This window comes from Schistocerca cancellata, chromosome 3, assembly GCF_023864275.1.
Source record: "Schistocerca cancellata isolate TAMUIC-IGC-003103 chromosome 3, iqSchCanc2.1, whole genome shotgun sequence".
Taxonomy (NCBI): Eukaryota; Metazoa; Arthropoda; class Insecta; order Orthoptera; family Acrididae; genus Schistocerca; species Schistocerca cancellata.
The window spans coordinates 211,319,676-211,346,477 of NC_064628.1; the positions used below are offsets into that span (position 1 = coordinate 211,319,676).

The 26,802-nt window shown below is 38.4% G+C and overlaps 1 protein-coding gene across 1 annotated transcript in view; it reads left to right on the forward strand.

Annotated features, from left to right (window-relative positions):
* The window catches only part of LOC126174834 (E3 ubiquitin-protein ligase TRAIP), a 224,806-nt gene extending 207,119 nt beyond the window's left edge, over positions 1-17,687 (forward strand). Inside the window, exon 8 of the mRNA XM_049921214.1 lies at positions 16,545-17,687. Within this exon, the coding sequence (XP_049777171.1) occupies positions 16,545-16,910 (366 nt within the window). The 3' untranslated portion in view covers positions 16,911-17,687. The remainder of the gene's footprint in view (positions 1-16,544) is intronic.
* Positions 17,688-26,802: the final 9,115 nt, after the last annotated feature.

Consider the following 26,802-nt stretch of genomic DNA (forward strand, 5'->3'; position numbering starts at 1 on the left):
ATTTTTTAGTTCAGGACCTTCACTGTGTTTGTGGCGTATTCTGTGGATCTTTCCCCGGGAGGAAGTCCTTGTTTTTAGCTGTTGTTCCTTCCATCAGTTGAGCTTAATGTGTGGTCGCTTTTAAGTTCTTTTTCATATTAGTGTTGTGAGTTAATGGCATGGGCACTTATGACCTCAGTTATTTTTGTGCCCCCCTCCCCCCCCCCCCTTGCCCCAAAAAAAAAGCATCTTTCATTGTTCCATTGTCAATTCTTCTATCCTGATTTGCTGATAATTTTGTTCATACATTTAGAGTTTAGTGTGTGATGTTCTATAAGCTGATCATACCATAAATTTTATTCCATATACTCTTTCTTTTTTATAGTTGGTGCATTGAATAAACTTGTTAGCTGTGATCAGCAAGTTTTTGTAGCAAAGCCAACCAGCTTACAGCATGTGAAAGAAAAAAATTTCCAAAACAAAATGGAAATAAATTATGGAAAATAAAAAGAAAAGGAAAATACTAAAATTCCTTTCACAAGGTAGAGAACACGAACAAGTACACACACACAGAGACACACACACACACACACACACACACACACACACACACACACTGTAAATATTTAGCACCTATAAACTATGTTTTCTGTTCTGCTACTTTCTTTATCTACTTTCATATGGCTGCACTACTGTGAAGATAAAATGAGAACACTAACATAGAAAGGATTTAATAACAAAGAATCAATGCCCACCTGGCACCTGATGCCTATCAAGATGCTTGATGCAATAAGCTTTGTTTGTGGCACAGCAAAGGACACTGGATTAAATGTTGTTTAGCTTAGAGAGAACTTAGCTGATTATAGGGACAAACAAGGAAATGTGGTCCAGTCAATTTGTAAGGGAAGGAGTGAGCCCCCCTCCCCCTGCAGAAAGATAAAAATCACCGTGTAAACCCTATTGTGGTGTCGAGGTTGAAGAGGAACTTGGCAGAAGCTGTTGTAAAACTTCTGGACTCAGCAGTTACATTTACTGGTATAGGGCATTTTGGGTGGATCCATAGTAAAAAATGAAAGAGCTGTAGAACTGTCCTACCTCTCCTGTAACCAGAAGTTGATAAGTGGAGCAGAAACACAACATAAGCCTCTTGATCCCAAGGAAAAACCCATGCTGAACAGACAAAATGGAAAGGAACGTAGTAGTCACTGAGGAATCAGATTCTGGAGAATCTGAGGCAGAGCTAGAATTTCCTGTACCTTCTTCAACTTATGAAGATCAAGAAACTGATTGAAAATGTCTTTTTAAATTTTTTTGTGGTAGTATAGTATAAGTCAAAATACTACCCATAGGCTAGTTACTTAATATAAACTATACTTAACTTCAAAAATTACTTTTAAACTTGAGTATTGTTGTATTTTTTATTATGTAATACCCCAAGAAGTGGCCTCATTAAAGATGTAAAGAGTTATTTTTACAGTCCAATTTATTTCCCGTATTAACTCACCCTAACTGTCGAGCAGCTTTTTCAACTTCATTACCCAACCACTGAAGAAGCAGTGTTACAAAACACCTTTTCCAGTACAAAATATCAACTTAAAAGTTTTTGTAAGTGCTACTTATCAGTTAATCTTTAAAATGCATAAATGCCCAGGCATTTATTCTGGGCATTAGCCCCAACTTACAAATGCGCAGGCATTTTACACCACCACTGTCACCTTTTCTTCTCTGTGAGACTGAATTGACGAATTTGTCAGAGATGCCTCTGGTGTGATTAATCGTACCATTGCAACTGTTATTACTCTTTCTGTATGCCCCTCCACTGGGGTCTGGTACTATGATAGACCAAAGAGACTGCCCAATTGCAACTGTTATTACCCTTTCTATGGGCCTCTCCACTGGGCAGCTGGAACATTTTGGACTGTTTAGTGGCCCTGTAACATCTCAAGTGACATCTTTCACTGATCACCCTCATTACTTTTATGCAGCTTCATGCTCGTGGCCTAATTGAACACAAAACACAATAAGAAGGAATGTATGCCTCTTCATCTATGGTATTGGTGAAGCTCCGTAGCCTGCTGGACTGCCAAAGATCAGCATTTGTTTCTGGTCTTCTCTGACATGGTGGTATTTCCACCAATGCACCTGTTCTTGCAGAATGCCTGGCAACGCATGTGTTCTCTCCATAGCCATCTACCTTTCGAAGACATAAAAGACTAATTGAAGACAGCCCTCTATCCTTTAGCACCTAACTCTGTATCACACATCTTTAACTGACTGGAAACTAGTTCAGTTTCTCGATTTGCCACACATTAAGGCCCTAGGCCATGGTTTTATTCATAATCATATGAGCCAACATCCCACTTACAGACTCCATTTACTTACAGTCTTCAACCATAATTGGCTAAAAGATATTTTCCTTTCACGAGGGAGGGATAGTGTCTTCATCCCCACTCCATGACAGGCTTTTGGGGATCCCTACTGATTCTTATTAGGCACATTTTGTCTCAATGATCATTTCATGGCAGAGTTGATAAATCAGTCTCTCAGCTTCACACAGTTCCTAGAGAATGGTGTTACTCACGTTTACTTGCTAAGTGTAACACACTTCCTTATCACCATTGATGGGCTAGTCATCTCTGTTGGACCAGTGGTTACACTCTCGCTGTACATTAATGACTTTTGGATTTGGTATAAACCCAGTTCGAGACTTGGTTGATCACCATCTCCAAAACTCCATCTGAAGGGCATCCAGTTGGACCAACCATTTCCCATGGTTTCCCATTTTCTCCCATGAAAATGTGAGTAGCATTTCTGCATTGTGCCATGGTTCTTTCTGACCCATAACGGTACTTGGGTATGCAGCTCTTGGATGTTGTTGTGCAGTCCTGGTTTTTGGGAATCCTCTTCGGTCAAAACCTGACTTGGCTGGCCCATATTCATCAGCTTAATGTTAGCTGCACAAACTAGGACAGATCTATTTCAAGGAAGTAAAGTTTCAGTCCCCCTCAAGACTATTTAGCATCTAGACGTCTCAGTGTAGCTTGTCACCCTATGGTATCTGCTTTTTGCTATCTTCTCTCAGACCTTAGTCATAGTGCCAGCTCATCTGTCTTTCTGTGAGTAGATATATTAAGGAAACTTCTGTCCGATGTGTCTAATTCCTGCTGGACTGTCCCTTGAATAAGGGACTGAGGACCTTGCTTTTTAGTCCCTTAACATCCCCTCCCAACCAACCAGCAAACCAAGTTTATGAGTAACAAATGCTTTTACATTCATAGTCAGTAATGACATATAAATTGTTTTTTATATGTCCTCCTTCCTTTTTATTATAATTAATGTTTGTTTATCCATTTCCTCATATAGTTGCAACATCTGCGTCTCATTGTTGCTTAACACCATATCAGAGTAACCATTATGAAATATACCTTTGAACTGTAAACTGTGCTGTGTTGTAGTGACCCAGAGCAGTAGAGAGTGTGAAGCATGTGAACAGTTTTAAGAAAATAAATTAGCAAGGGTTGATGCCATTTAAACATTCTGCAGAATCAGTTCATTATAGCCAAACTAGTTAATGCAATAGCTGTGTTATGCATTGCACACTTATTTAAAAGTACAACTTTTTCATACAGGGTATAACAAAAAGATGTGGTCAAATCTTCAAGAAATATTCCCAACACACACAGAGAAATAAAATGTGTTACGAAGATATAGGTCCATATACACATAATTTCCATGTTAGAGCTCATTTTTGCTTCTCTTCATAATCACATTAATCAATGGGAACACAGAGAAATAGAGCATATCAACATTACACTAAACATTTTATTACATGAAATGTTCAAAATATCCTCTTGATTACATTTGGTTAGAATGTACAGTAAGTTGTAATTCTTAGGCTCACCACCAGTGTTTGTTGTTCCAGCCGAACAAAGATAATATTGACATGCGACTCACCTCATTTCTTGTGTTGGCATACAACTAAATACACTGCTGTATTACCATCAAGTATGTAGCATCAACTGTGTAGTGTTCATCACAAACTGGTTTCTGGCACAGTGCAGTCGAAGTGCACTCAAATGCGGAGTTGGAGGGTACTCATTTCCTGTACTGATTAGCGGGTGATAAATTGCTGTAGTGCTCAATATTTGTCTTGGAAGAGATTTCCAGAACAACAGTGCTGCTACAGGAAGAAGTTTGAAGCAATTGATTGTCATCTTAGGGAGCATGGGACAACCGACTTCTCACAACTGGGGGAGGCCTAGAGGGATGAGGACACCTCAACTGGAGGAAGAACCTCTTTGTGCAATTGACAACAACATTGTCAGTGTGAACACAATTAGCTGCAATAAGTAATGTTGAGCACTTCTGTGAATGGTTCATTCAACAGTGTGTCAATCTTAACGTTAGTGCAAATATGCTGTTCACAGATGAGGCTTTGTTTCAAAACAGATGGTTAATGTGTTGAAGAGTTGTAAGAAATGAGCTCTAAAGTGGAAATGAAGTGTTGCCGGACCATGTCCATGTAACCTGTTCTTTTCTGTATATGTGGGGAATGCTTCCTAAAAGTTTGGCTACATCTTTTTGTTACACCCTGTCTACATATGATATGAAAATAAGATTAACTGCATTGACTGCCTGTTTCGACAGTCTGTGGTAGAATATTTTATGTATTATGAATAAAACGCACACAACCCTGGAATAATTTTCTACATTACTCCTTATTTTACATCAGTCTTCAGCTATTACACCATCACCAGGTAGAAAATAAAATACAGTATGTGTGGCTACAAAATTTTGTAGGAGCAAAGATTTTAAGCTACGGCATTACAGAGTATCTCAGTGATATGTCATGTAAAATGATTGAACTTAGACAAAATATGTGACACATTAAATAATGACAAATTACAACAATTGTTTTGCAAAGAAAAAAACTGAGCAATAAAGTTTGGTGACATGTTCCAAGGGAGTGGCCGAACACACTAATCTTACCTGTAATAGGTCAAATATTACAAGTAGGTGAGATATACAAATCAGATAAACCAGATAAGTGAAGTAACTGACTATACAAAGTAATTTTTTTTTTACATTGCAAATGAAACTATAGTAAATGATGTAAAGGAAAAACAAAGGGGCATTTGAGTAGGAGGGGTAATTTACAATATGTTCTGAATGAGATTATGAGTAGTAGCTGCAGCTAGCAGTGATGGCCATTCACTAATAAGCTTGGGGAAATTGAAATACACTGGTGTCCAGAATTACAGCAACAAACCATTATTTTCCCATCCCATGTCTAATTCACGATTTAATCATACAAACTGTCAGCCATATATCCATACGATATTGATCTGCATGGAAGATGGCATCCCGGCCAACGGGCAATCATGCTAACGATGACAGCAGGGCAAGGCACACATGAAACTAGGTAATGATTGCCAGGTAGTCCCAAATGCTTAATCGTTGTGTACAGTCAGAGATGGTGCAGTACAGCAGAGAGAAAATGCCTACCAGACTCTCCGGAAGAGGGTCATAGAAAGAATGGAAGCAGAACAGTCACAAACTGATGTGACCCGATGGCTTGGTGTGAATCGTTCTATCATTTCTCAGTTTACAGAGACCGAAACTGTATCTGGAAGACCAGGACAGGCCTAACCACGTCTGACTTCAGAAGGCTGTAAGGGCATGACAGTACTGCCTTAGTATTGCATGGCAACTGGCTTGTGAGCTTGCAGCATCCACTGGATATGTTGTATCGAGGCAAAAGGTGTGCAAAAGGTTTTAGCAGAGTGACCTTTATTGTCAGAGACCTTTATGTCTACATCTGACATGTCTTCACAGAAGGAAATGTCTAGAGTCATCGACATGCAGTTGAACAGTAGGCCAGTGTTAGTTTCACAGACAAGTCCCGATTTAGTCTGGAGAGTGATTTTTGATGGATTTGCATCTGGAGGAATCATGGAACATGAGTTCGGGACCCAAACACTATGGAAAGAACAGATATTGTGGAGAATCCTTCGTGGTGTGACAAAGGATTATGTTTACCACTCGAACTTCTACTCATGAAACTGTATGGGTGAATCACAAGGTTTAACTGCTGTCAGGTATCATGATGAGATCTTGGGACTCCATTTGTGGTTGTTGCGAGGTGCTGTGGGCCCATACTTGGTACTGATAGACAGTAATGCTCAACGTTATGTTGATGTTTTGTTGGAAACAGAAGATACTGTGTGATGGCACGGCCTGCTTGCTCTACCGATTTGAATCCCATAGAACATGTCTGGTATGCACTATGGAGATGGCTTGCATCATGTCAGCAGTTACCAACCACTCTCCAAGACTGTGAGCAGCTGTGCAGTAAGAATGGACATTATTACCTCCGCATGAGACTGGTGACATTCACAGCATTCCCCATTGTTGTCTGGCCAGTATTGTTCCCGGAGGGGGTCACACCGCGTACTGAGCACAGTTGTCGGAATGTGGGTGCAAATCTGTTAAGCTGTAAAAAATGAACATTTTTGTCTACCATTATGCATGTTGCACAGGTGTTTATGTTCTGAATTCTACCTGTTTATGCTGTTTTGTGGAAAAATAAAAGCAACCTTGCAAAATTTCCGTTTGTTGCTTCAATTTTAGACACCAGTGTATGTTCATTAATTTACATCATTTCAAGGTAGTTCATCTTCCTCCCTTTATGGATATAATGTAGGACTTCATGTTGCACCATGTAAGTATGACCTTTTTTAAATAGGTGGTCTGCAATTTAGAGTCCTGTTTTCCATGTTTCCAACTTTTATGATGTTCCTTCAAGGCGTTGCTTATTGCCCTGCCAGACTGACCTATATATAATTTGCCACAATCACAAATAATTTTATATACTCCATTCTTTTCCAAAGCGGGAGTGCTGCCTTTACCATTGACCAAAAACTGACCCAAAGAGTTCTTCATATCTCAAAATTCATCTATTGAGTAGAAGGAGTTGTCTTTCAGAAATACTTTTAAAGCTATTTGGTACATGAGCAAAGATTTTTGTGGAAGCATAATTCACCCCTTTCTGTGCCAGAGTTAGATTTAACCCAAAATAGTGAAGATCATCGTTTCTTCTAGTGTTGTAGCTGTGGACAAATCTCATAAGTGAATATATATATTGTGAAGGTACTGTGAATATGCTGCGTTCCTTAAATAAATGTCTGCAAGGCGATCTTGGTTGGGCTCTAGCTATTATTCTTATTAACAGTGTAGGAAATGACAGATTGCTACTTACCATAAAGAAGATATGTCAAGTTGCAGTCAGGCGCAATACACTAACAAAGGCGTTTGGCTATGGCCTTTGTCAGTAACACACACACACACACACACACACACACACACACACATACACACTTACGTATGCACAAGCAAGCACACCTCACAGGCACACAACCGCCAATTACATCATCTCAGGTTTGAATGCATTCTGGCCCAAGATGCTGGAGCTGGCAGTTGTTTGTTTGTTTGTTTGTTTGTTTGTTTGTGTGTGTGTGTGTGTGTGTGTGTGTGTGTGTCATAGTAGGTTGTAGGCTAATTTACTGATATGTTTATCTTCAAAATTTGTAATATCCCTGTTAGCATAAGTACATGAACCTAAATGTTCCAGCAGATCATCAATGTGTTTTTTCCAGTTCAGTTTCTCATCAATGTGTACACCCAGCAATTTTGAATATTCTGCCTTAGCAACAGACTTCTCTTCAAAGTCTATATTTATCAATGTTGTTATGCCTTTTTCCTATACAGAATTGTATATACTGTATTTTCTCAAAATTTAGTGAGAGTCCATTTGCAGTGAACCACTTAATAATTTTCTGAAAGATATTATTTACAATTTCATCACATAATTCTTGTTTGTTGGACGTGATTAGTGTTCTTGTACCATCAGCAAAAAGAACTAGCTTTGCACCTTCATGAATATAGAGAGGTAAGTCATTAATATATATTAAGAACAATAAGGGACCCAAGACTGAATAGTGTGGGACTCCATTCTTGATGCCTCCCCAGTTAAGAGGTCTCTGCTGATTTTCACAGACTATCTGTCATGTTAATTTCAATTTTCGGCATTCGTCCAGTTGAATACGAATTAAACCATTTGTGCACTGTCCCAGTCATACCACAATACGTAAGCTTATCTAGAAGAATTTCATGATTCACACAGTCAAAAGCCTTTGAGAGATCACAAAAAATCCGAGTAGGTGATGTCCAGTTATTCAGAGCATTTAATATTTGATCAGTGGATGCATATATAGGATTTTCTGTTGAAAAGCCTTTCTGGAAATCAAATTGACATTTTGTTAGTACATAATTTTTACAAATACGTGAAGCTGCTCTTGAATACATTACTTTTTCAAGAATTTCAGATAAAACCGTCAGAAGTGAGATTGGACGGTACTTAGCATCAGACCTATACCCCTTTCTTATGCAATTGTTTAACCATAGCATATTTCAGTCTATCCAGAAAAATTCCCTGTTTCAGTGAGCTATTACATGTGTGGTGTAGAATCCTACTTACCTTTTGACAACAAGCTTTTAGTTCTGTGATGGAAATGCGATCAATTCTGTGTGAGCTTTTACTTTTGAGTGAATTTATTATTTACTTATTTTCAGGATGAGAGGTGGCTTGAATTTCAGTTTTATCAAAATGCATAGGTATTGTCTCTTCCATGAATAGCTGTATCCTATTTTCCTATAACACTTAAAAAATGATTATTAAAAATATTTTCTAAGTCTGACTTTCTGTTAACAAACTTTTCATTGAGTTAATATTATGAGAAGGGAAGTTGCTACTCGCCATATAGAGGAGATGCTGAGTCGCAGATAGGCACAACAAAAAGACTCTCACAACTATAACTTTCAGCCAATTAAGGCCTTCGTCAACAATAGACTCATATATGCGCACGCCCACACACACACACACACACACACACACACACACACACACACACACACACACAGGCAACTGAAACCACTCTGCGAGCCGCAGCACCAGTGCATGATAGGAGTGGCAATTGGATGGGTATAAGGAAGAGGCTGGGGCAGGGAGGGGAGGGATTGTACAGTGGGGGTGGCAGACAGTGAACTGCAGCAGATTAGGCTGAGGGCACAGCAAAGGTGGGGAGGGGAGGGGGACAAGTAGCGGAAAAGGAGAGGAAAAAACTGGGTGTGTTGGTGGAATGACGGCAGTGTAGTGCTGGAATGGGAACGGGGAAGGGGCTGGATGGGTGAGGACAGTGACTAATGAAGGTTGAGGCCAGGAGGGTTACAGGAATGTAGGATGTATTGCAGGGAAAGTTCCCACCTCTGCAATTCAAAAAAGCTGGTGTTGGTGGGAGGGATCCATATGGCACAGGCTGTGAAGCAGTCACTGAAATTAAAGATATCGTGTTTGGCAGCGTGTTCAGCAACAGGGTGGTCTTTTTTTTTCCACAGTTGGTCAGTGGCCATTCATGCAGACACACACATTGTTGGTTGTCATGCCTACATAGAATGCAGCACTGGTTGCAGCTTAGCTTGTAGACCACATGACTGGTTTTACAGCCCTGTCTTTGTGGGATAGGTGATGTTAGTGACTGGACTGGAGTATGTAGTAGTGGGAGGATGTATGGGACAGGTCTTGCATCTAGGTCTAATACAGGGGTATGAGCCATGAGGTAAGGGATTGGGAGCAGGGTTGTGTAAGGATAGAGAAGTATATTGTGTAGGTACGGTGGACGGAGAAGTACCACTGTGGGAGAGGTGAGAAGGATAGTGGGCAGAACATTTCTCATTCCAGGGCATGACGAGAGGTAATTGAAATTCTGGCAGAGAATGTTATTCAGTTGCTCCAGTCCTGGGTGTTATTGGGTTACGAGGGGAATGCTCCTCTGTGGCCGGACGGTGGGACTTTGGGAGGTAGTGGCAACCTTTTACAAAAACAAATCTCCTGTGCCTTATCTTTCCAGACGCTCACCTTCGTTAGTCACTGTCCTCGCCCATCCAGCCCCTTCCCTGTTCCCATTCCAGCATTACATTGACGTCAGTCATTCCACCACCACACCCATATTTTTTTATTTTTATTTTTTTATTTTTTTTTTAAATTATTATTTCTCTCCTTTTCGCTACCCCGCCACCCCTCCCCACCTCTCTCGTGCCCTCTGACTAACCTGCTGCACTTCACTGTCTGCTTCCCCCACCATACTATCCTTCCGCATCCCCACCCCAGTGTCCTCCTTACCCCCAAAAGGAAAGTCACTACTCACCATATAGCAGAGATACTGAGTTGCAGATAGGGACAACGTGCGCACTCGTATGCACATATATGAATCTATTGTTGACAAGGCCTTAATGACCGAAAGCTATAATTGTGAGAGTCTTTTTGTTGTCCCTGTCTGCGACTCAGTATCTCCACTATATGGTGAGTAGTGACTTTCCTTCTCATAATATTGTGACATTCCATCTTGGATTTTCCATTGTTAGATTTTTTCATTGAGTTTGATAGAAATAAAGTTTTGCCGTGCTCTTAACTGCCCTGTTTCTCTTTTAACAATATTCCAGATTGTTTTAATTTTACTATCAGAGGTGCTAATCTCAGATATAATGCACATACTTCTTTTTAATAACTTTTCCTAATACCATGTAATAGTTTTTATAATGTTTGACTGCTTCTGAATCATTACCCCTTCTAGCTATAAGATATATTTCCTTTTTCTGTTTACAAGATATTTTTATCCCTTTAGTAAGCCATATCTTTTTAGATCATTTCTTACAATTATATTTCACTGTTTTCTTAGGGAAACTGTTTTCAAATATACTCACAAAGGTATCATGACATAGGTTAAATTTTAAATTAGCATTATGTTCCCTGTACACCTCATCCCAATCTAACGCATCATGATCAGAAAAACCATTCTTTAGAGGAAAGGTTTTTAATTGATTAAATTTATGAGAACAATGTCAATCAGTGTGCTGCTTTCCTATACTACCTGAGCAGAAAAGTCAATAACTGATGTCAAGTTGAAAGAAGGAAGGGAAGGAAGATTTGGATTAACACCCCATCAACATCGAGGTCATTAGAATCGGAGCACAACCTCAGATTGTGCAAGGATGCAGAAGATAATTGACCATGCCCTTTCAAAGGAACTGTCCCGACTTTTGCCTGAAGCGATTTTGGGAAATAGCAGAACACCTGTATCTGCATGGCTGGATGTGATATTGAACCATTGTCCTCCCAAATTCGAGTCCAGTGTGTTAATCACTGCGTCATCTCGTCCAGTCAAATTGAAAGAGCCAAGTAGTACTTCTAAGTCATGCGTTCTATCAGCCCCTATCAGAAAATGCACACTGAAATCCCCACAAACAATAATTTACTTTCCTCTGTCTGACAGATAGCACAACAAAGAATAGAAATAGCTGCAAATTTCGTAATGGGGACCTATACACAGCTACAGCTGTAAAAATACCATTAGGCCTATTTAGGGTTTAAGCTCACAGGCACATGCTTCTATATTTCACTCTACATATTTTTTATTTTTAGTTTCTAAATTTTTCACACTATGATAACTTTTAATATAAACGGCAGCTACTCGCCTCTCCATAGTGTCTCTACTTACATGTGCTGAAAGCTTATATCTACCTACATTTACATTTTCCATATCTATGATTTAGCCAACTACAGCTTACCTCTGTCCACAAAGAGATTCAGCAAAGTAGTTAGGCAATAACTTTTCATTTTAAGCTCGGACACCATGAACTGAAAAATGTAACTCAATAAAAAGAATATTAATAAAAATGGAAGAGTAGAGAAGACTGTCCATGCAGTTGACACTGCAGAGTAATGCTGCACTTCACGGTGCATTCGCAGATGTTCTTGGCAATTGCCCCCCCCTCCCCCTCCCCCAACCATCTGCCCACCATCTGGTAGATCAGTGCTTCTGGAATGTAGGGGTATTTATATTTCACCCAACACCCAGCTTCTGTGTGTACTGAAGGCGGTGCCTGAACTTCTTCAGCCTCCAATGCTGGCAGTGACTGTACCATTTCCTCTCGTGGCATTGAGAAGGTGTCGTCCGTGTCCAGTAGTGTGGAAGGTGACACTTTATGTTTGGCGTGTACATCTTCTTCGGTCTATAACTGATGTGCAGGTTTGACCCGTTCTGATGATATCACTTGGCTCTTCCCATTTTGATCTACATGCATGGTATGTTTGTCCCAGGAGAGCACTCTGTAGGGCACAGAATAAGGGGGCTGCAGTGGTGACATAGTTACCGCCTCATGTCTCAAGCAGCAGATGGGTGAAGTCTGGCCATATTCTCGCTCACCTTTGCAGTTCAGTCTGTCATCATGATCCGATTTGATCAGCGAAGAATTCTATGGGCAGTCATATGGGTTCACTGTAAACCAGTTCTGCAGTGAATGCTCCTAAATCTGCTTTTAATGCTGTACAAAAGCCCAACAAGACTGGTGGCAAAGCTGAAAACCAAGATTGCACATGGAATATTAATGCAGCTTTTAATGTCCTATGCCAGTGTTCCACCATTACATTGTGTGTTGGGTGGTACGCCGTGGTATGATGGTGTTGGAAACCGCAGGGGTTGGTCAGTTCCGAGAACAGCTTCAATTCGAATTGACTCCCCTGGTTTGTGGTGACATGTAAAGAACAGCCAAAATGTGCGATCCATGATGAAAGAAATACCTGTGCCACCGTTTCTGGGGGAAATGTCAGATAATGAAATCACCTCAACCCATCTGGGGAAGCAGACTACTGGAGTGAGGAGGTAACAGTAGTCCACAGTGTCCAGGTGTACATTTGTGAAACATTGCATCGTAAGTGGGAACTCTCCTACAGCTTTGTCCAGATGGCAACAGAAGTCCACAATGTCCAGGTGCAAATTTGTGAAACGTTGCATCGTAAGTGGGAACTCTCCTACAGCTTTATGCATGTGTCATCCAACCTTGGCCCTCCGACAACCTAAGTACATTTTTGTCCAACTACAGCAGTTGTTATTTATATTGGGTCGCATGAATCTGTCCATCATCAGTTTGACGCAAGTGTTTATTCCCAGGTGAGCCATCCCGTGGATGCTGTCAAACAACTGCCATCGCAATTTCTCAGGTACAAAAGGTCTTGGTTTTCATTGTGATAAGTTGCACCAAACTTGGAAATTTCCAGCAGCAGGTTGTATTTGCCGCAGATATAACCTGGATGTACTATCGCAACAGAATTCGGGAAATTGTTGGTTTTTCTGTTGCACAGTAGTCAGTAGCCTGAGAGATTGGTTCCAACTGAGACAAGAAATCTGCCATGGCGTTCTCAGCTCCTTTTATATGCTGTCATGAATTGGGTGATGTGTTGAAGTTGTCTAAATTGTCATAGTAAGCATTCATCTTTGTTCCTTCTGAAAGTGAAAGTAATCAGGTTGTGGTCTGTGAAAAGCGTGAATGGTCTGGTTTCAATTCTTGAGTGGCAAGCAGTAGGAGTGCGATGGTTACTGTTTTATTGTCAAGCGCACTAATGGCAATCATAAATTTGATATCTTTGTTTACAGTGTCGTGGTACTGGAAAGTCGGATCAAGTATTGCAAGCCATAATTCAGGTGTATCAGAATGAACTGCAGTGGGTGTATTTTCATATTGCTACTGTTATCCGCTGAATGATGCAATGGAAAAGTTCAATGCAATGTTTTCCTGGTTTACTATGTGTGTCATGTGGACGCGCCAATTCTGCAGTAGATGATACTGAACAGTGCTGTAATTGTAGCGCGTGATTTGAGGTGCCATGTTGTGGAATTCGTGGTCCCAAATGCTAGAGGTTCAAGTCTTCCCTCGGGCATGAGTGTGTGTGTTGCTCTTAGCATAAGTTAGTTTAAGTAGTGTGCAAGTCTAGGGACCAATGACCTGAGCAGTTTGGTCCCTTATAAATTCATACACATTTGAACATTTTGTGTATTTGTTTGTCGATGACATAATTCAGTATACGTGGTTGGTTGGTTAATTTGTGGGAGGAAACCAAACCGGAGGTCATTGGTCTCATTGGATTAGGGAGGGATGGGGAAGGAAGTCGGCCATGCCCTTTCAAAGAAACCATCCCGGCATTTACGTGAAGCAATTTAGGGAAATCATGTGAAACCTAAATCAGGAGGCCAGACACAGATTTGACCCATCATCCTCCCGAATGAAAGTCCAATGTGCTAACCACTGCACCACCTCGCTCGATTGGTCACCACTTTAGCCAATTACAGCTTCTCTCTGCCCACTAACAAGATTCAACAAAGTAGTTAGGCAATAACTTTTTATTTTAAGCTCAAAAACACCATTAACTGAAAAATGTAAGTCAATAAAAAGAATAGTGATATAAATCAAAGAGTAAAGAAGATTGTCTGTGCGTTCGTCACCACGGGATATTGCTGCACATCACTGTGCTTTCACAGATGATGTTCTGGTGAATCCCACAATTTTCATACAAGCTTAGTACATCTATTTTGCGCTCAGTTTCAAAAAAAAAAAATAATGAGAATATTGTGATATTTTAACATCTCTAGTACCTGCCTGTCTGAGCTTCTCGTTATGCTTAATTTAATTCAATGTTCAATCACTGGTCCCTGATCTTAGGGTAAAAAAGAGATACTCCCATGAGTTTCAGTGCCCCTCTCCACCTTAAAGACTTTGCAATCATCCTGGCCATTTTACCCTTCCCTACTGAAAAAAAAGACAGCAAAAACACTTGTAGCGCGAATCAAGAAGAAATTGGGAAGTTTAGACAGTTTAAAGTGCTATGTAACAGAACTTCCTGAGTGATTTTCCTAAATTCCTTTAATTTATTTTCCATTGTGTGCAGTTAATATTACAGCATCACAAAAGTAACTTAAAATTTTGCAGCAAGTAACTGATAAAAAGTTGAAGCACAGACAAAGCACTAAACCACATGCAAGTGCTGCCTGAAAGTTGCCAGTACTAAGAGATATGAGTGGTGTTGAGACTCTGGCATTAGATATTGATTCAGTAATGTGTCCACTTAACAATAAGAATACTTTTGGGATCAAGATTGTTATTTGACAATAAACTATGTAAATTCATTAAAATAATGAACTTTGTTGTACTAAAATAATAAATTTCTGCAGAGTGGATGACTGAAAACTTCATTACTAAATCACTACTATTTTCAGTATTCATATTGCACATTTAATAAAAAAAACATTTATTTGCAATGTGGATGAATAGTACTTACAGCCTCAGCAGCCCACAAATTAAACGAGGAGAACAACGTGCAAGATTTATTCTTCACATGAAGCTTTATGATGAAAGCTATTAAATCTTGTCTACTACAATATATCCACTGTGTGTAAGCTGTTGCAATCAATCACTGAAACATCAGCCATTACAGATAAACAGTTCTACATTTTCATAAAGTGTATGATATGTATGCAATATTTCCCGCATCCCATTTTCGTGTGTGGATATTCTATGGGAGATAGTGGCTACGATACCTGTTCAACACATATAGGGAAGTTTGTATTAATCCATTCAGTTTTTTATGTTCTTAATGGAATAAAATGAATATTAATTGTATAAAATTTGCTTCATGGGATCTTGATTTTTGGTGCCTTAGTTTTTAAATAGAGAATAAAAAATGATAGTAAAATTACACCAAATTTTCACATTATAATTACTAAACTACAGTCAGTATACACAGTAATAGTTGAAAGTATGTTGCACTGAAGAGTATGGTTCTATTTATGCTGCTTGAAGGAACGCCATAGAAACTGGAAACATAAGAAAGGGGGCTCTGCTCTTGCAGATCACATACTTAAAATAGGTCATAGTTACAGGATGCATGAAGTCCTACAACACATCATCAATAAAGGGAGGAAGTTGAACTGCCTTGAAATAATGGAAATTAATAAACATATGTCAATTTCCTCAAGCTTAGTACTGAATGATCAGCCACATTTTCTGTACTTGCTACTTCTAACTGCAGTTACTACTCATAACACCATCCAGATCATGTAAATTTACCACATATTCAATGCCCCATTTTTTTCCTTTATACCATTTACTATAGTTCCATGTGCACTGTTAAAAAATTTTTGCTTTGTCTAATCACAGCTATTTCACTTGCTTGCTTATTCTCATTTGTATACGTTACCTACGTGTAACAAGATTATTTTGTTCAGCCACTCCCATGGAACACATCATCAAAATTTATTGTTGAGTTTATTTTCTTCTAAACACAATTGTTGTAATTTGTTATTTAGTTCATTGTTTGTGTCGCATATTAATTCAGTAATTATACGTAATGTTTTCACTGAGTTACTCTATAGTGCACTAGTTTAAAAACTTTGATCCTGCAAAGTTTCACAGCCACACATCATCATCAGGTACAAAGATTAATACAGTAGCAGCCAAAAGCCTCTTTGTAAAATAATAAGTGTTGTAGAATGTAACACTAATGTTGTGTGTATTTCTTTCATAGTGTCAAAAAATTAATTGCTTACTATATCAATGTTTCTACTATTTGTAGGGCATCATGAAATGTAAAAAAATAAATAACTAACTTCTTGTTCCAGCTGCAAAATCAGGAGGAGGAGCCACAAAAAAAGACTCTGAAATTGAAATTTAACTGTGAAGAAACTGCTACAGATTTGACTCCACTGAGAGGAATTAAGTTCAGAACCATTCCAGTGTGTAATAAATTCAGTATTTTTAAAAAACCTAGAAGTGAAAGTACAGCTGATGTAGTAGGAAGTATAAATTATGATAGTGAAGTAACGTATGATGGACATGGAGGTCATTCCAAATTAGATGAATTTCCAAAACTTGGCCCGAAATTCAGGCCAGAAAAAAGAACTATGAAGATACCTATAGCACGAATGAAGAAGAAAGCAGCAAGTTCAGATAGTTTAAAACGCTATGTAACAGGACTTCCTGACTGATTTTCCTAAATTCCTTTAAGTTATTGTACATTGTGTGCAGTTAATATTACAGGCATCACAATAGCAAATTAAATTTTTGCAACAAGTAGCCAATAAAAAATTGTAGCCATTACACAGACAAAGCGCTAAACATTATGCAAGCGTCATTTGAAAGTTCCCAGTACTAAGAGATATGAATGGTACTGAGACGTTGATGTTTGATATAGACCCAGTAATGTGTCCATTTAACGCTAAGAATACTTTGGGGATCAAGGTTGATATTCATTAAAATAATGAACTTTGTGGTACTAAAATAATAAATTTCTGCAGAGTGGATGACTGAAAACTTCATTACTAAATAACTACTTTTTTTCAGTAGTCATATTGCACATTTAACAAAAAAAAAAACATTTATTTGCAATGTGGATGAATAGTACTTACGAACTCAGCAGCCTACAAGTTAAACAGGGAAAACAATGTGCAAGATTTATTCTTCACATAAGGCTTTGCGACGAAAGCTATTAAATCTTGTCTACTACAATATATCCATTGAGTGTAAGCTGTTGCAATCAATCACTGAAACATCAGTCATTTCAGATAAACAATTCTACTTTTTTTTTTTTTTTTTTACAAATTGTATGATACATATGCAATATTTCCCGCATCCCTCTTTCATGTGTGAATTTTCTGTGGGGAGTAGTGGCTACGAGACCTGCACAGTACATATAGTAAAATTTGTGTTAATCCATTGAGTTTTATGTTCTTGATGGCATTAAATAAATATTTTGTATAAAAGTTGCTATGTGGATCTTGATTTTTGATGCCTCAGTTTTTAAATAGGGAATAAAAAATGATAGTGAAATTACACCAAATTTTCACATTATAATTACTAAACTGTAGTCAGTATACAAAGTAATGGTTGAAAGTATTTTCACTTAAGAATATGATTCTATTTTTTGCTACAGCTTTGTCATACACAACATGGAAATTGCAGTGTATTTACAGTCTTTCTCACACAAACGATAAATACAAAATTATAGAAGGTGAATGAACATTACCTGTACCAGCACCATAACTGCACAAATAGGAGTTATACTGGAGGGCAGCAACTGAACTGTGCAAGCTTTCAGTAAGGCAGTAATTTAGTATTGTAATTTGTTAGCCAAAAAACTGCTATTTTTAAGAACAATAACTCCTACTATTCAGCTGCTATTCAGTTAGTGCTAAATATTTCATCATGATGATGATGATGTTGTCCCATACTCAGAGGAGCGTTGGGGACGATGCAGGAGACCCGCACCATTGTACTAGGCAAGGTCCTAGTGGAGGTGGTTTGCCATTGCCTTCCTCCGACTGTAATAAGGATGAATGATGATGAAGACTACACAACACCCTGTCATCTTGAGGCAGGAAAAATCCCTGACCCCGCCGGGAATCTAACCCGGGACCCCGTGCGCGATAAGAGAGAACACTACCGCAAGACCTTATTTAAATAAATATTGAAGAATAACTGTTATGTTCTCGTATAAAAGTGACGTAACTTGCTGATAACGTGCAAAGAGTTAATATACAGATGGGAGTATAGTAACTTCAGTATTTATAAGATGGCCTGTGCAAGCTATTTCCTTATCTGATGTAAAAAATATTCTTACTGTTCCTTTTTTTGCTCATTTAGATATGATTCACTGTAGAGCAATATATGCTAGCATTTCTGCTTGGTGATGACACTGAGAGGAGCAGATTCTTAGTACCAAAACAGGCCAAATTGTGATTTTTGGTTATATTAATAATACATTGATTTTGTTTTAAAAACTCATCAAAAAAATTGAAGTCTGAATCTGGGTACAAAGTAATCGAGCTGTCTTTGACATGCTACAACTACAAATTATATGTTCAAAACACACATCTTTGAGAGAGCCTCCTTTGTGATCATTGAGAAAAAAGCAAAAATTGATGAACATGTTTAATTAAATCATAAACATCACAGCAGGTAAGTGGTTAAACTATAAGCATAAATGCAGACATCTGCTTCGCAACATACTGTGTCACCATTGCTGTTATTGTTAAATGCTTTTCTTATGAGCTGCACTTCATATGCTCACCACCGTCGAAGTGTTATTTCAGTTCTGATGAGAGAAACAGGGATGTGAAAAAAACGAGTTTACTTCCCCAACTCCACAGCTTATCAGAAGTCAGCTCAGTGAATTTCTGTACACTGCAAAATGAAAATTTGAAAGAAACCTTAGGTGCTACAGTTTCACTTCATGCCCTCTATCACTATTGCCAATCTTCATGACCTACAGTGTGGGCTGTGTGTGGTGCGAAGTGTATACATGAGTAGTGTATGTAGCTGTTGCAACCGTATTGTAGTGGTTAATAAAAAAAGAAAATGAGAAGAAAAGAAAAACAAAAGGTTGAAAATGTGGGAGGAAATGGTGAATAAAAAGGGGGTTTTTAAAATCGTAAATGACCGTGAAAAAGGGAAAGAATGAAATGCAAATCGGACTTCGTATTGCAGAAAAGCTATCGGACTTCGTGATTCGGAAAAGTGAGCAAAAGCTGAACCAATTTCCACTACAAAAATTATTGAAACAGAACAGAGAATAATAAAATGTAACTGACAGGGGGAATGGCGTAGATAAGAGTTCATCCTTTACCAGGTTAACATGTCTTATTTCGTGCGGCGTCCCGGTCTTCAAAAATCTCCTTCATTTCTGCGTGAAAAGTCTGCTCCGAAATCTTGCAATAAGATTCATTGTCCAGGAATTTCGGGTCTAGTGCAGCAGGGGATACAACCCGTGGGTCTAGTGCAGCAGGGGATACAACCCGTCGGCTTTGAACAATGACGTCATTCCTTAGTCATAGATCGTAATGTCTTCACTTCGAGGCATAGATAATACAGCAGTTCTGTGTTCCAATAAGCACTATCACTAAAATAATTGAATGTAAATCTAAAAGCGATCGCTTGATATTGGGTGCATCATTAAACGTGTGACTTAATTAACTTAATTATTTGTTTTTTATTCGGCCGGTACTTAATATTTTTCGTAATGATATTGAGGTAATGTGGATTATTAATTTTTTGTTATAGAAAGCTGTTATGTTTCAGTTTCGTTTCTTTACTGATTGCTTAATGAAGTAGGATCAGTTTATTCTATCTCGTGAGATTTTTTTTTTAAAAGCCAAAATAACTCTTATTACGTACTGAAGGGAGCTAGAACACTAAGAAGAATCGCTTCTCGGCTTTTGACAAGATATTGCTTAATAAAGTAGGATCAGTTTATTCTATCTCGTGAGATTTTTTTTTAAAAAAAGTCAAAAAACACTTATGCTTTTGACAAGATCAATGTTTATCTCTCTCGCATTCCTTTGTTTCTCAACATTCTCCTCAGCTCTTTCATCTCTGTAATACATGCTCTCTGGCGACTTGTGACGTCATTGTTCAAAGCCGACGGGTTGTATCCCCTGCTGCACTAGTCCCCAACCCGTCGGCTTTGAACAATGACGTCACAAGTCGCCAGAGAGCATGTATTACAAAGATGAAAGAGCTGAGGAGAATGTTGAGAAACAAAGGAATGCGAGAGAGATAAACATTGATCTTGTCAAAAGCCGAGAAGCGATTCTTCTTAGTGTTGTAGCTCCCTTCAGTAGCTAATAAGTGTTTTTTTGGCTTTTTTAAAAAAAATCTCACGAGGTAGAATAAACTGATCCTACTTTATTAACCAATATCTTGTCAAAAGCCAAGAAGCGATTTTTCGTAGTGTTGTAGTTGCCTTCAGTAGGTGATAGTGTTTTTTGGCTTTTTAAAAATAAAAATCTCACGAGATAGAATAAACTGATCCTACTTTATTAAGCAATCAGTAAAAACACGAAATTGAAACATAACAGCAAAAGCTGTTATGTTTTAGTTTAGTTTTTTTATTGATTGCTTAATAAAGTAGGATCAGTTTATTCTATCTCGTGAGATTTTTTTTTAAAGCCAAAAAACACAATCCACATTAACTCAATATCATTACGAAAAATATTAAGTACCGGCCGAATAAAAAACAAACAATTAAGTTAATCAAATCACACGTTTAATGATGTACCTAATATCAAGCGATCGCTATTATCTATGCCTCGAAGTGAAGACATTACGATCCATGACTAAGGAATGATGTCATTGTTCAAAGCCGACGGGTTGTATCTCTTGCTGCACTAGACCCGAGCGCTCATACCGCTGCGACAGTATAATTTTTATCTGAGGGAACAAGTGTAGCGCGGCGAAATTCAAAGTCCCGCTACATCGTCCCCTCGTCTGTCACGTTAAAACATTTAGCGTGGCAGGCTAGCAAACAATATAATAGATATACCTAAATGTCAATATATACATATTTTCATAGGAAAGTGAAAATACTACTGGCCCTTACATATGTGAAATAAAGTTTATCTCTCTCGCATTCCTTTGTTTCTCAACATTCTCCTCAGCTCTTTCATCTTTGTAATACATGTTCTCTGGCGACTTGTGACGTCATTGTTCAAAGCTGACGGGTTGTATGGAGAAGCGTCTCGCGGGCCCCGAGGAATCATGACATCATATCATGGCCATGACGTCGTCTCTCATGCAAGCCAATATCGCTGGTAGTTTTCGAAACGCGGATATTCACAATCTGGATTGATTTGACATTCCAAAACAACAGCTGAAGGCAAGTCTGTATAAACACTGTAGCCAACATGTGACGTCACTTGAGTCAACTAGTGATGGGGAGCTCGAGAATGAGTCGTTCAAATGAACGCTTCATTCCAGTGAAGTGTGAACTAACCACTCATTTTCAATGAACTGGTACTTCAAACTCTTCACAGATAGCACACTCCACACTTTTTTCTAGTTCACTCAATGTCTTCCCCTCTCCCTCTCCCACTACATCGGCGCGTCTACGGGTTGTGTTGACAGTGTTCGCAGACAAATGAATATTAAAGATACAAACGAAGAGGCTGGCTGTTTGTTAATAACACTGAAAGAGGGATTTTACCTGAAATCGCACCAATAACTACAGGTGACAGTTTACGTTTTGAATCTGGAGGGTTATTATTCTCAACAAAAATAAAATCCACAGGAAAACTTCTGAATAATTACTTAACGTAGGTATATAGACTTTATGACAGAGGTACACATACTCATTCTATTTTGGATTAAATTTTAAAAGGAACCTAAAATTGGACTGCATTTCGTTGGTAGTCCTAGTTTTCAGTCCATGAATACAAGAAGTAATGTTTCATTTGGCAGATAAAGACTTTCTTGGGCGCTTCCTGAGAAAATGTCGAGCAAAATTAAATGTAATACTTTCTTTATATGTGACAGGCTTCTCTGTTTATCTTTCCTTTGTCCCCTTCGACCATGCTCTATTTAACTCGAACGCTATAAGAGCGCAAAACGTTGCCTGCGCGTTACTGCATAGTTCGGCCATCTGTTGGTAAAATTATGAAGTATTACGAAGCTTTATTGTACGAGCGAGGCGAAGCGAGCGTAGCCGCAGTTGAGCGGCGAACTTGGCAACTTCGCCAGGCTTCCATACTTCATGAATGAACTACTTCATTTGAACGCTTCATGGAAAAGAGTGAAATGAATGAAGTAGTTCACGGGAATGAACGAGTTCGACCCATCTCTAGAGTCAACAGTTGTTTAGAGGTCTAGTCACCAGGCAGCGCTGTCACGCTTTCAGCCTTTCTGATGACGTCATGAAGCGATTCCTCGGGGCCCGCGAGACGCACGTGGTTGTATCCCCTGCTAAACTAGACGCGACGTTTGCAGCACGAATTTGTCTTTGAACCCATACCAGCAGTAGCAAATGCGGAAAAACGAATCAAATATGGTAAAGGATGCGTAGTGGAACGCCCATTGCATTTTTCCAGTTTGTGTACGATATCTGTAAGTAATATGCATCAAAACACATCGGATGCTTGTTCATTTTCTAATATACGTTTTTTGGGGATGACTTAGTAGTTTTATTTTTTTTATTATGAGAAATGCGTTAAATGTGGGAAAGTGCATTTAAATATGCCGCAAACAAATATTAGGCAAAGACACACGTCTGTCTGTACCACAACCTTTATTTCTCATTCGCTGTGTTCCACAACTGTCAACGAAATTATCGCTTTTCAACCTAATGTAGACCTCAGACTATGCTACAAATAAAGTTATTACTCCAGTCAAGGGAAAAGGGGGCGAAATCCACTATAGTGCTCTTGCCCAGATATGTGCTCTTGCCCTGTGTGTGTTACCGATATGCTTAAATTTTGATCGTTGTTTTTCTGTAAACAAACAGCTATATGTCAATCACATCTTCCTGTGTGTAGTTTCTCAAAAATCCAGTTTATGTTATCTTAACATAAAAAGAGCTCAATGAGGGAATATTAATAGATCGAAGCAATACTGACATCTCTAAATTGTAAGGCTGCTATATATGGAAGTCACTGATTGTCAGAGTGTGTCAGTGGTACAAAACATTTGAGGTAAATCACGAAGCTTTAGGTTAGTTCAAGTATTACTTCTTAATGTAGTAGGCAGTCACAATTTTTATGTATATACATACTACACAAACAACCAAATGGTACCGTTCCACTCGCAAATAGAGAGAGGGAAGAAAGGCTGTCTATCATCCGAGCCCTGATTTCTCATGCCTTCTAAATTTTCTCAACAGTGTTATACAAAGTAATACTCGCACATAGTTTGAAACTACTGGTAATCTAACTAGCATCCAGCCTCTGAGTTGCTTCAATGTGTTGCTTAAATCTGACCTGGATTGTAAACTTTGGAGCAGTACTCATGAATGTGTCACATAAGTGTTCCATACGGGTGGTCTAAGTGATTTTCCCCTCATTTCCAGTCACAAAACATATTCATCTTCCCAGAGGAAGGAACTAATGACCCTGAAAGCTAGAAATGGTATTTTTATTCAAGTACTGTTTTTTCTCTCATACTCCGTACAAAGCATTTCAGAATTTTACAATGAGTACTGGCAGCCCTACATATAATGGTAACATTAAAATCCTGTTAATTTGAACCTTAGTGTTAACTATCATATGCATCCTTGAGTCAGAACATTACGTTTAATTATAATTATAGAAGGAGAGGCTAATAAAATAATTTTTTTACTTTGTATTTTATTAATATCTTAGGATTTTCAGTTTGTCTAGACTTTCAATCAGAATGTGAAATTCCATTCTGAATCGTAGGCAGGGATGTATAGTCTACATGGACATTTCTTCTGGTAAACCTTCCTTCCAGTATTTTGCAAGTTCATTTCACTGAACAGAGTAAAATTACCCCTATTATGAACAACAAATACTATTAGGGAGTAAATATGTTGACATGTAAGTGAAAGAATCCAAAGGCCCTGAAGAGACTTCTGTAAGAAGCTGCACTATCGATTTTACACAATAATTTTACTCACATGGATAAAAAGTTCTGTTAACTTGCCATATCAGATTTGAATAATATCGCAAGCTTTTCATAACAGCCTCCATCACCGTCACCAGTAATGGTATGGTGTACTGTAGCAGCACATTAAAAGTGTTTCAGTTGAATTGATTCTGCATTATTTCTCTTCCTCATGTCCTTGACATATGCTACCAAGTTACGTTCTTGTACTGTAATTAGTTTCCATGTTAAATATAGAAAGTTTTAACTGTAACCAAGCAGTAGTATTCTTTGATGACAATATCAGATCCAGTGCACAACTGAATTTAAAAATCTGTCTTGTGGGGTGAAAATCCGTTACTGCTGCTATCTTGTGCTGACAATGAGATGACTTTCATAGAAATACTGAGTTATTTCATTTGTAATACGGTTTCATAGTTTTTGTAGTTGCTCACGATCTTTAAACTTGCATGCAATGGGTGTAGCATCAGCATACAGAACTATCCTTGAATTTGAGGAGCAGTATTTTGTCTTTTACACAAATCAACAAAAGAAAGTATCCCAGTACAAAGTCCTGGGTACCCCGTATTACCTATCAGTAATGTTAGATCTGTGTGTGCCACTCGCCATCCTTATGAGTGAAAACTGATTTGTGTTAGATAAGGTTTTTTTAAACTGTGAACAACTATCAGCATAATTACCAGCCATTTTCCCTTAGTATTTACTATCTCTCTCTACAAGCAACTGATAGAGATTAGCTAAAACAAATCTGTAATTTCAGATGGAGGTCTGTCTATTTCTAAAATTATGTTTCCTTTCCCATCTATAGCTTATCGCAGAAAGTTGAGTAACACCTTCAACATGTAGGAATTAAATCTTTGAGCACCAATTATTGCCACTTTTTGCAACATCACCATTAGGTTTGATATCCCTACTGAAAGAGGAGCAGAAATTCTTTGTTAATGGGTGCATAATAAGATTCTTTTTTGGTATACCTGTGCTCAGTAATAACCGAAACATCTGGTTTATTAAAACATGCTATTATGTCCAAATCATTGTGCTCATTTCCTAGGCTCGTGAAGTTTTGGAGGATGATCTTGGTTTGCAGGTTGCATTGTATCCACATATTTATTTATTTTTGTAACCACAAATATCCCCATTAAGCAAATCAGATCTGCTTGTCAAACTGGGAAGAGGAAACAAAAAGGCCACACATGTACAAAATAATAATAAAAGGAAAGATTCCAAAAGAGTTCCTGACAGCAAAATGTAAAACTTAATTGTTTTTGGATATATTACTTCTAATATCCTTCATTCAAAAACTTAAGAAGGCTGTTAGTTTAGTGTCTTCAAGGCATAACGCTGTTTCACTGAGCATCACAACAATCAAGTCTGAGATAGTAGTGTACTATGATACTACCTATGAAGAAATTGATGCACTGGATGTGAAGTGCACAGTTTAGTCTACCCAGCAGGTGTTCCAGAAGATGGCCCTGCACTGTTCTATACCATCATGAATATACCTATACATTAGTGATATATTCATCACGGACAGAAAATTGAATAATCACATTTTTGTTTCAAGTTTCTGAAATGGCAGTTGATGAGATCATATCTGAAGAGACAGCTATCAAACCACACTTTCAGCATGAGGTAGGACTAGCAATTACCGGAATTCTGAAATGTGGATCTTGTAAGCCTAGAGTTGCTCTAGGAAAACAAGTAAGATGTGACACATGTTCCAGATCAAAGATGAGAAAATAAAAGGTTGTTGTATTAGTTGTAGCACACAAATATGCAGTGAATAAGAAGTGTGAAATGACTGTGTTCACCGGCCGGGGTGGACGAGCGGTTCTAGGCGCGACACTCTGGAACCGCACGACCACTACAGTCGCAGGTTCGAATCCCGCCTTGGGCATGGATGTGTGTGATGTCCTTAGGTTAGTTAGGTTTACATAGTTCTAAGTTCTAGGGGACTGATGACCTCAGAAGTTAAATCCCATAGTGCTCAGAGCCATTTGAACCAACCATTTTTTGGCTGTGTTCAAAGCTATGTGGACTTGTTTAATTCCTGGTTTAAGTAATTCACATTATTTCATTGCTGTTTCCTGCTGTCATCCATTAATACCTGAATGTCAACAACTACTTTGTTACTTTAAAACCTTCAACATGTTCACTGTGGCTGATACAAAGGTCAATAAGAGCTAGTAACACTGTGCTTTTAAGTGTCATCCGCAGTGAATTTGCAAAACAAGAACATTTTTGCAATTTAATTGAAAGTCCTAATTCAGCTTCCTTTTTCAGGCATGTTTATTTTTAAATATTAAAACTGATGAGAGTTTCATTACTAGACCACTAATTTTGAAATCTGGATGACATCATCCCAGCACTGTAACAAAATGTGCACCATACACAACAGGTTTACTGCAATATCTCCTCTCCACAAATTTGCACCTCAGATGTGTTGTATGTCATATAATACTACAGTTAATTTTCCATATATCTGGGCAAAAC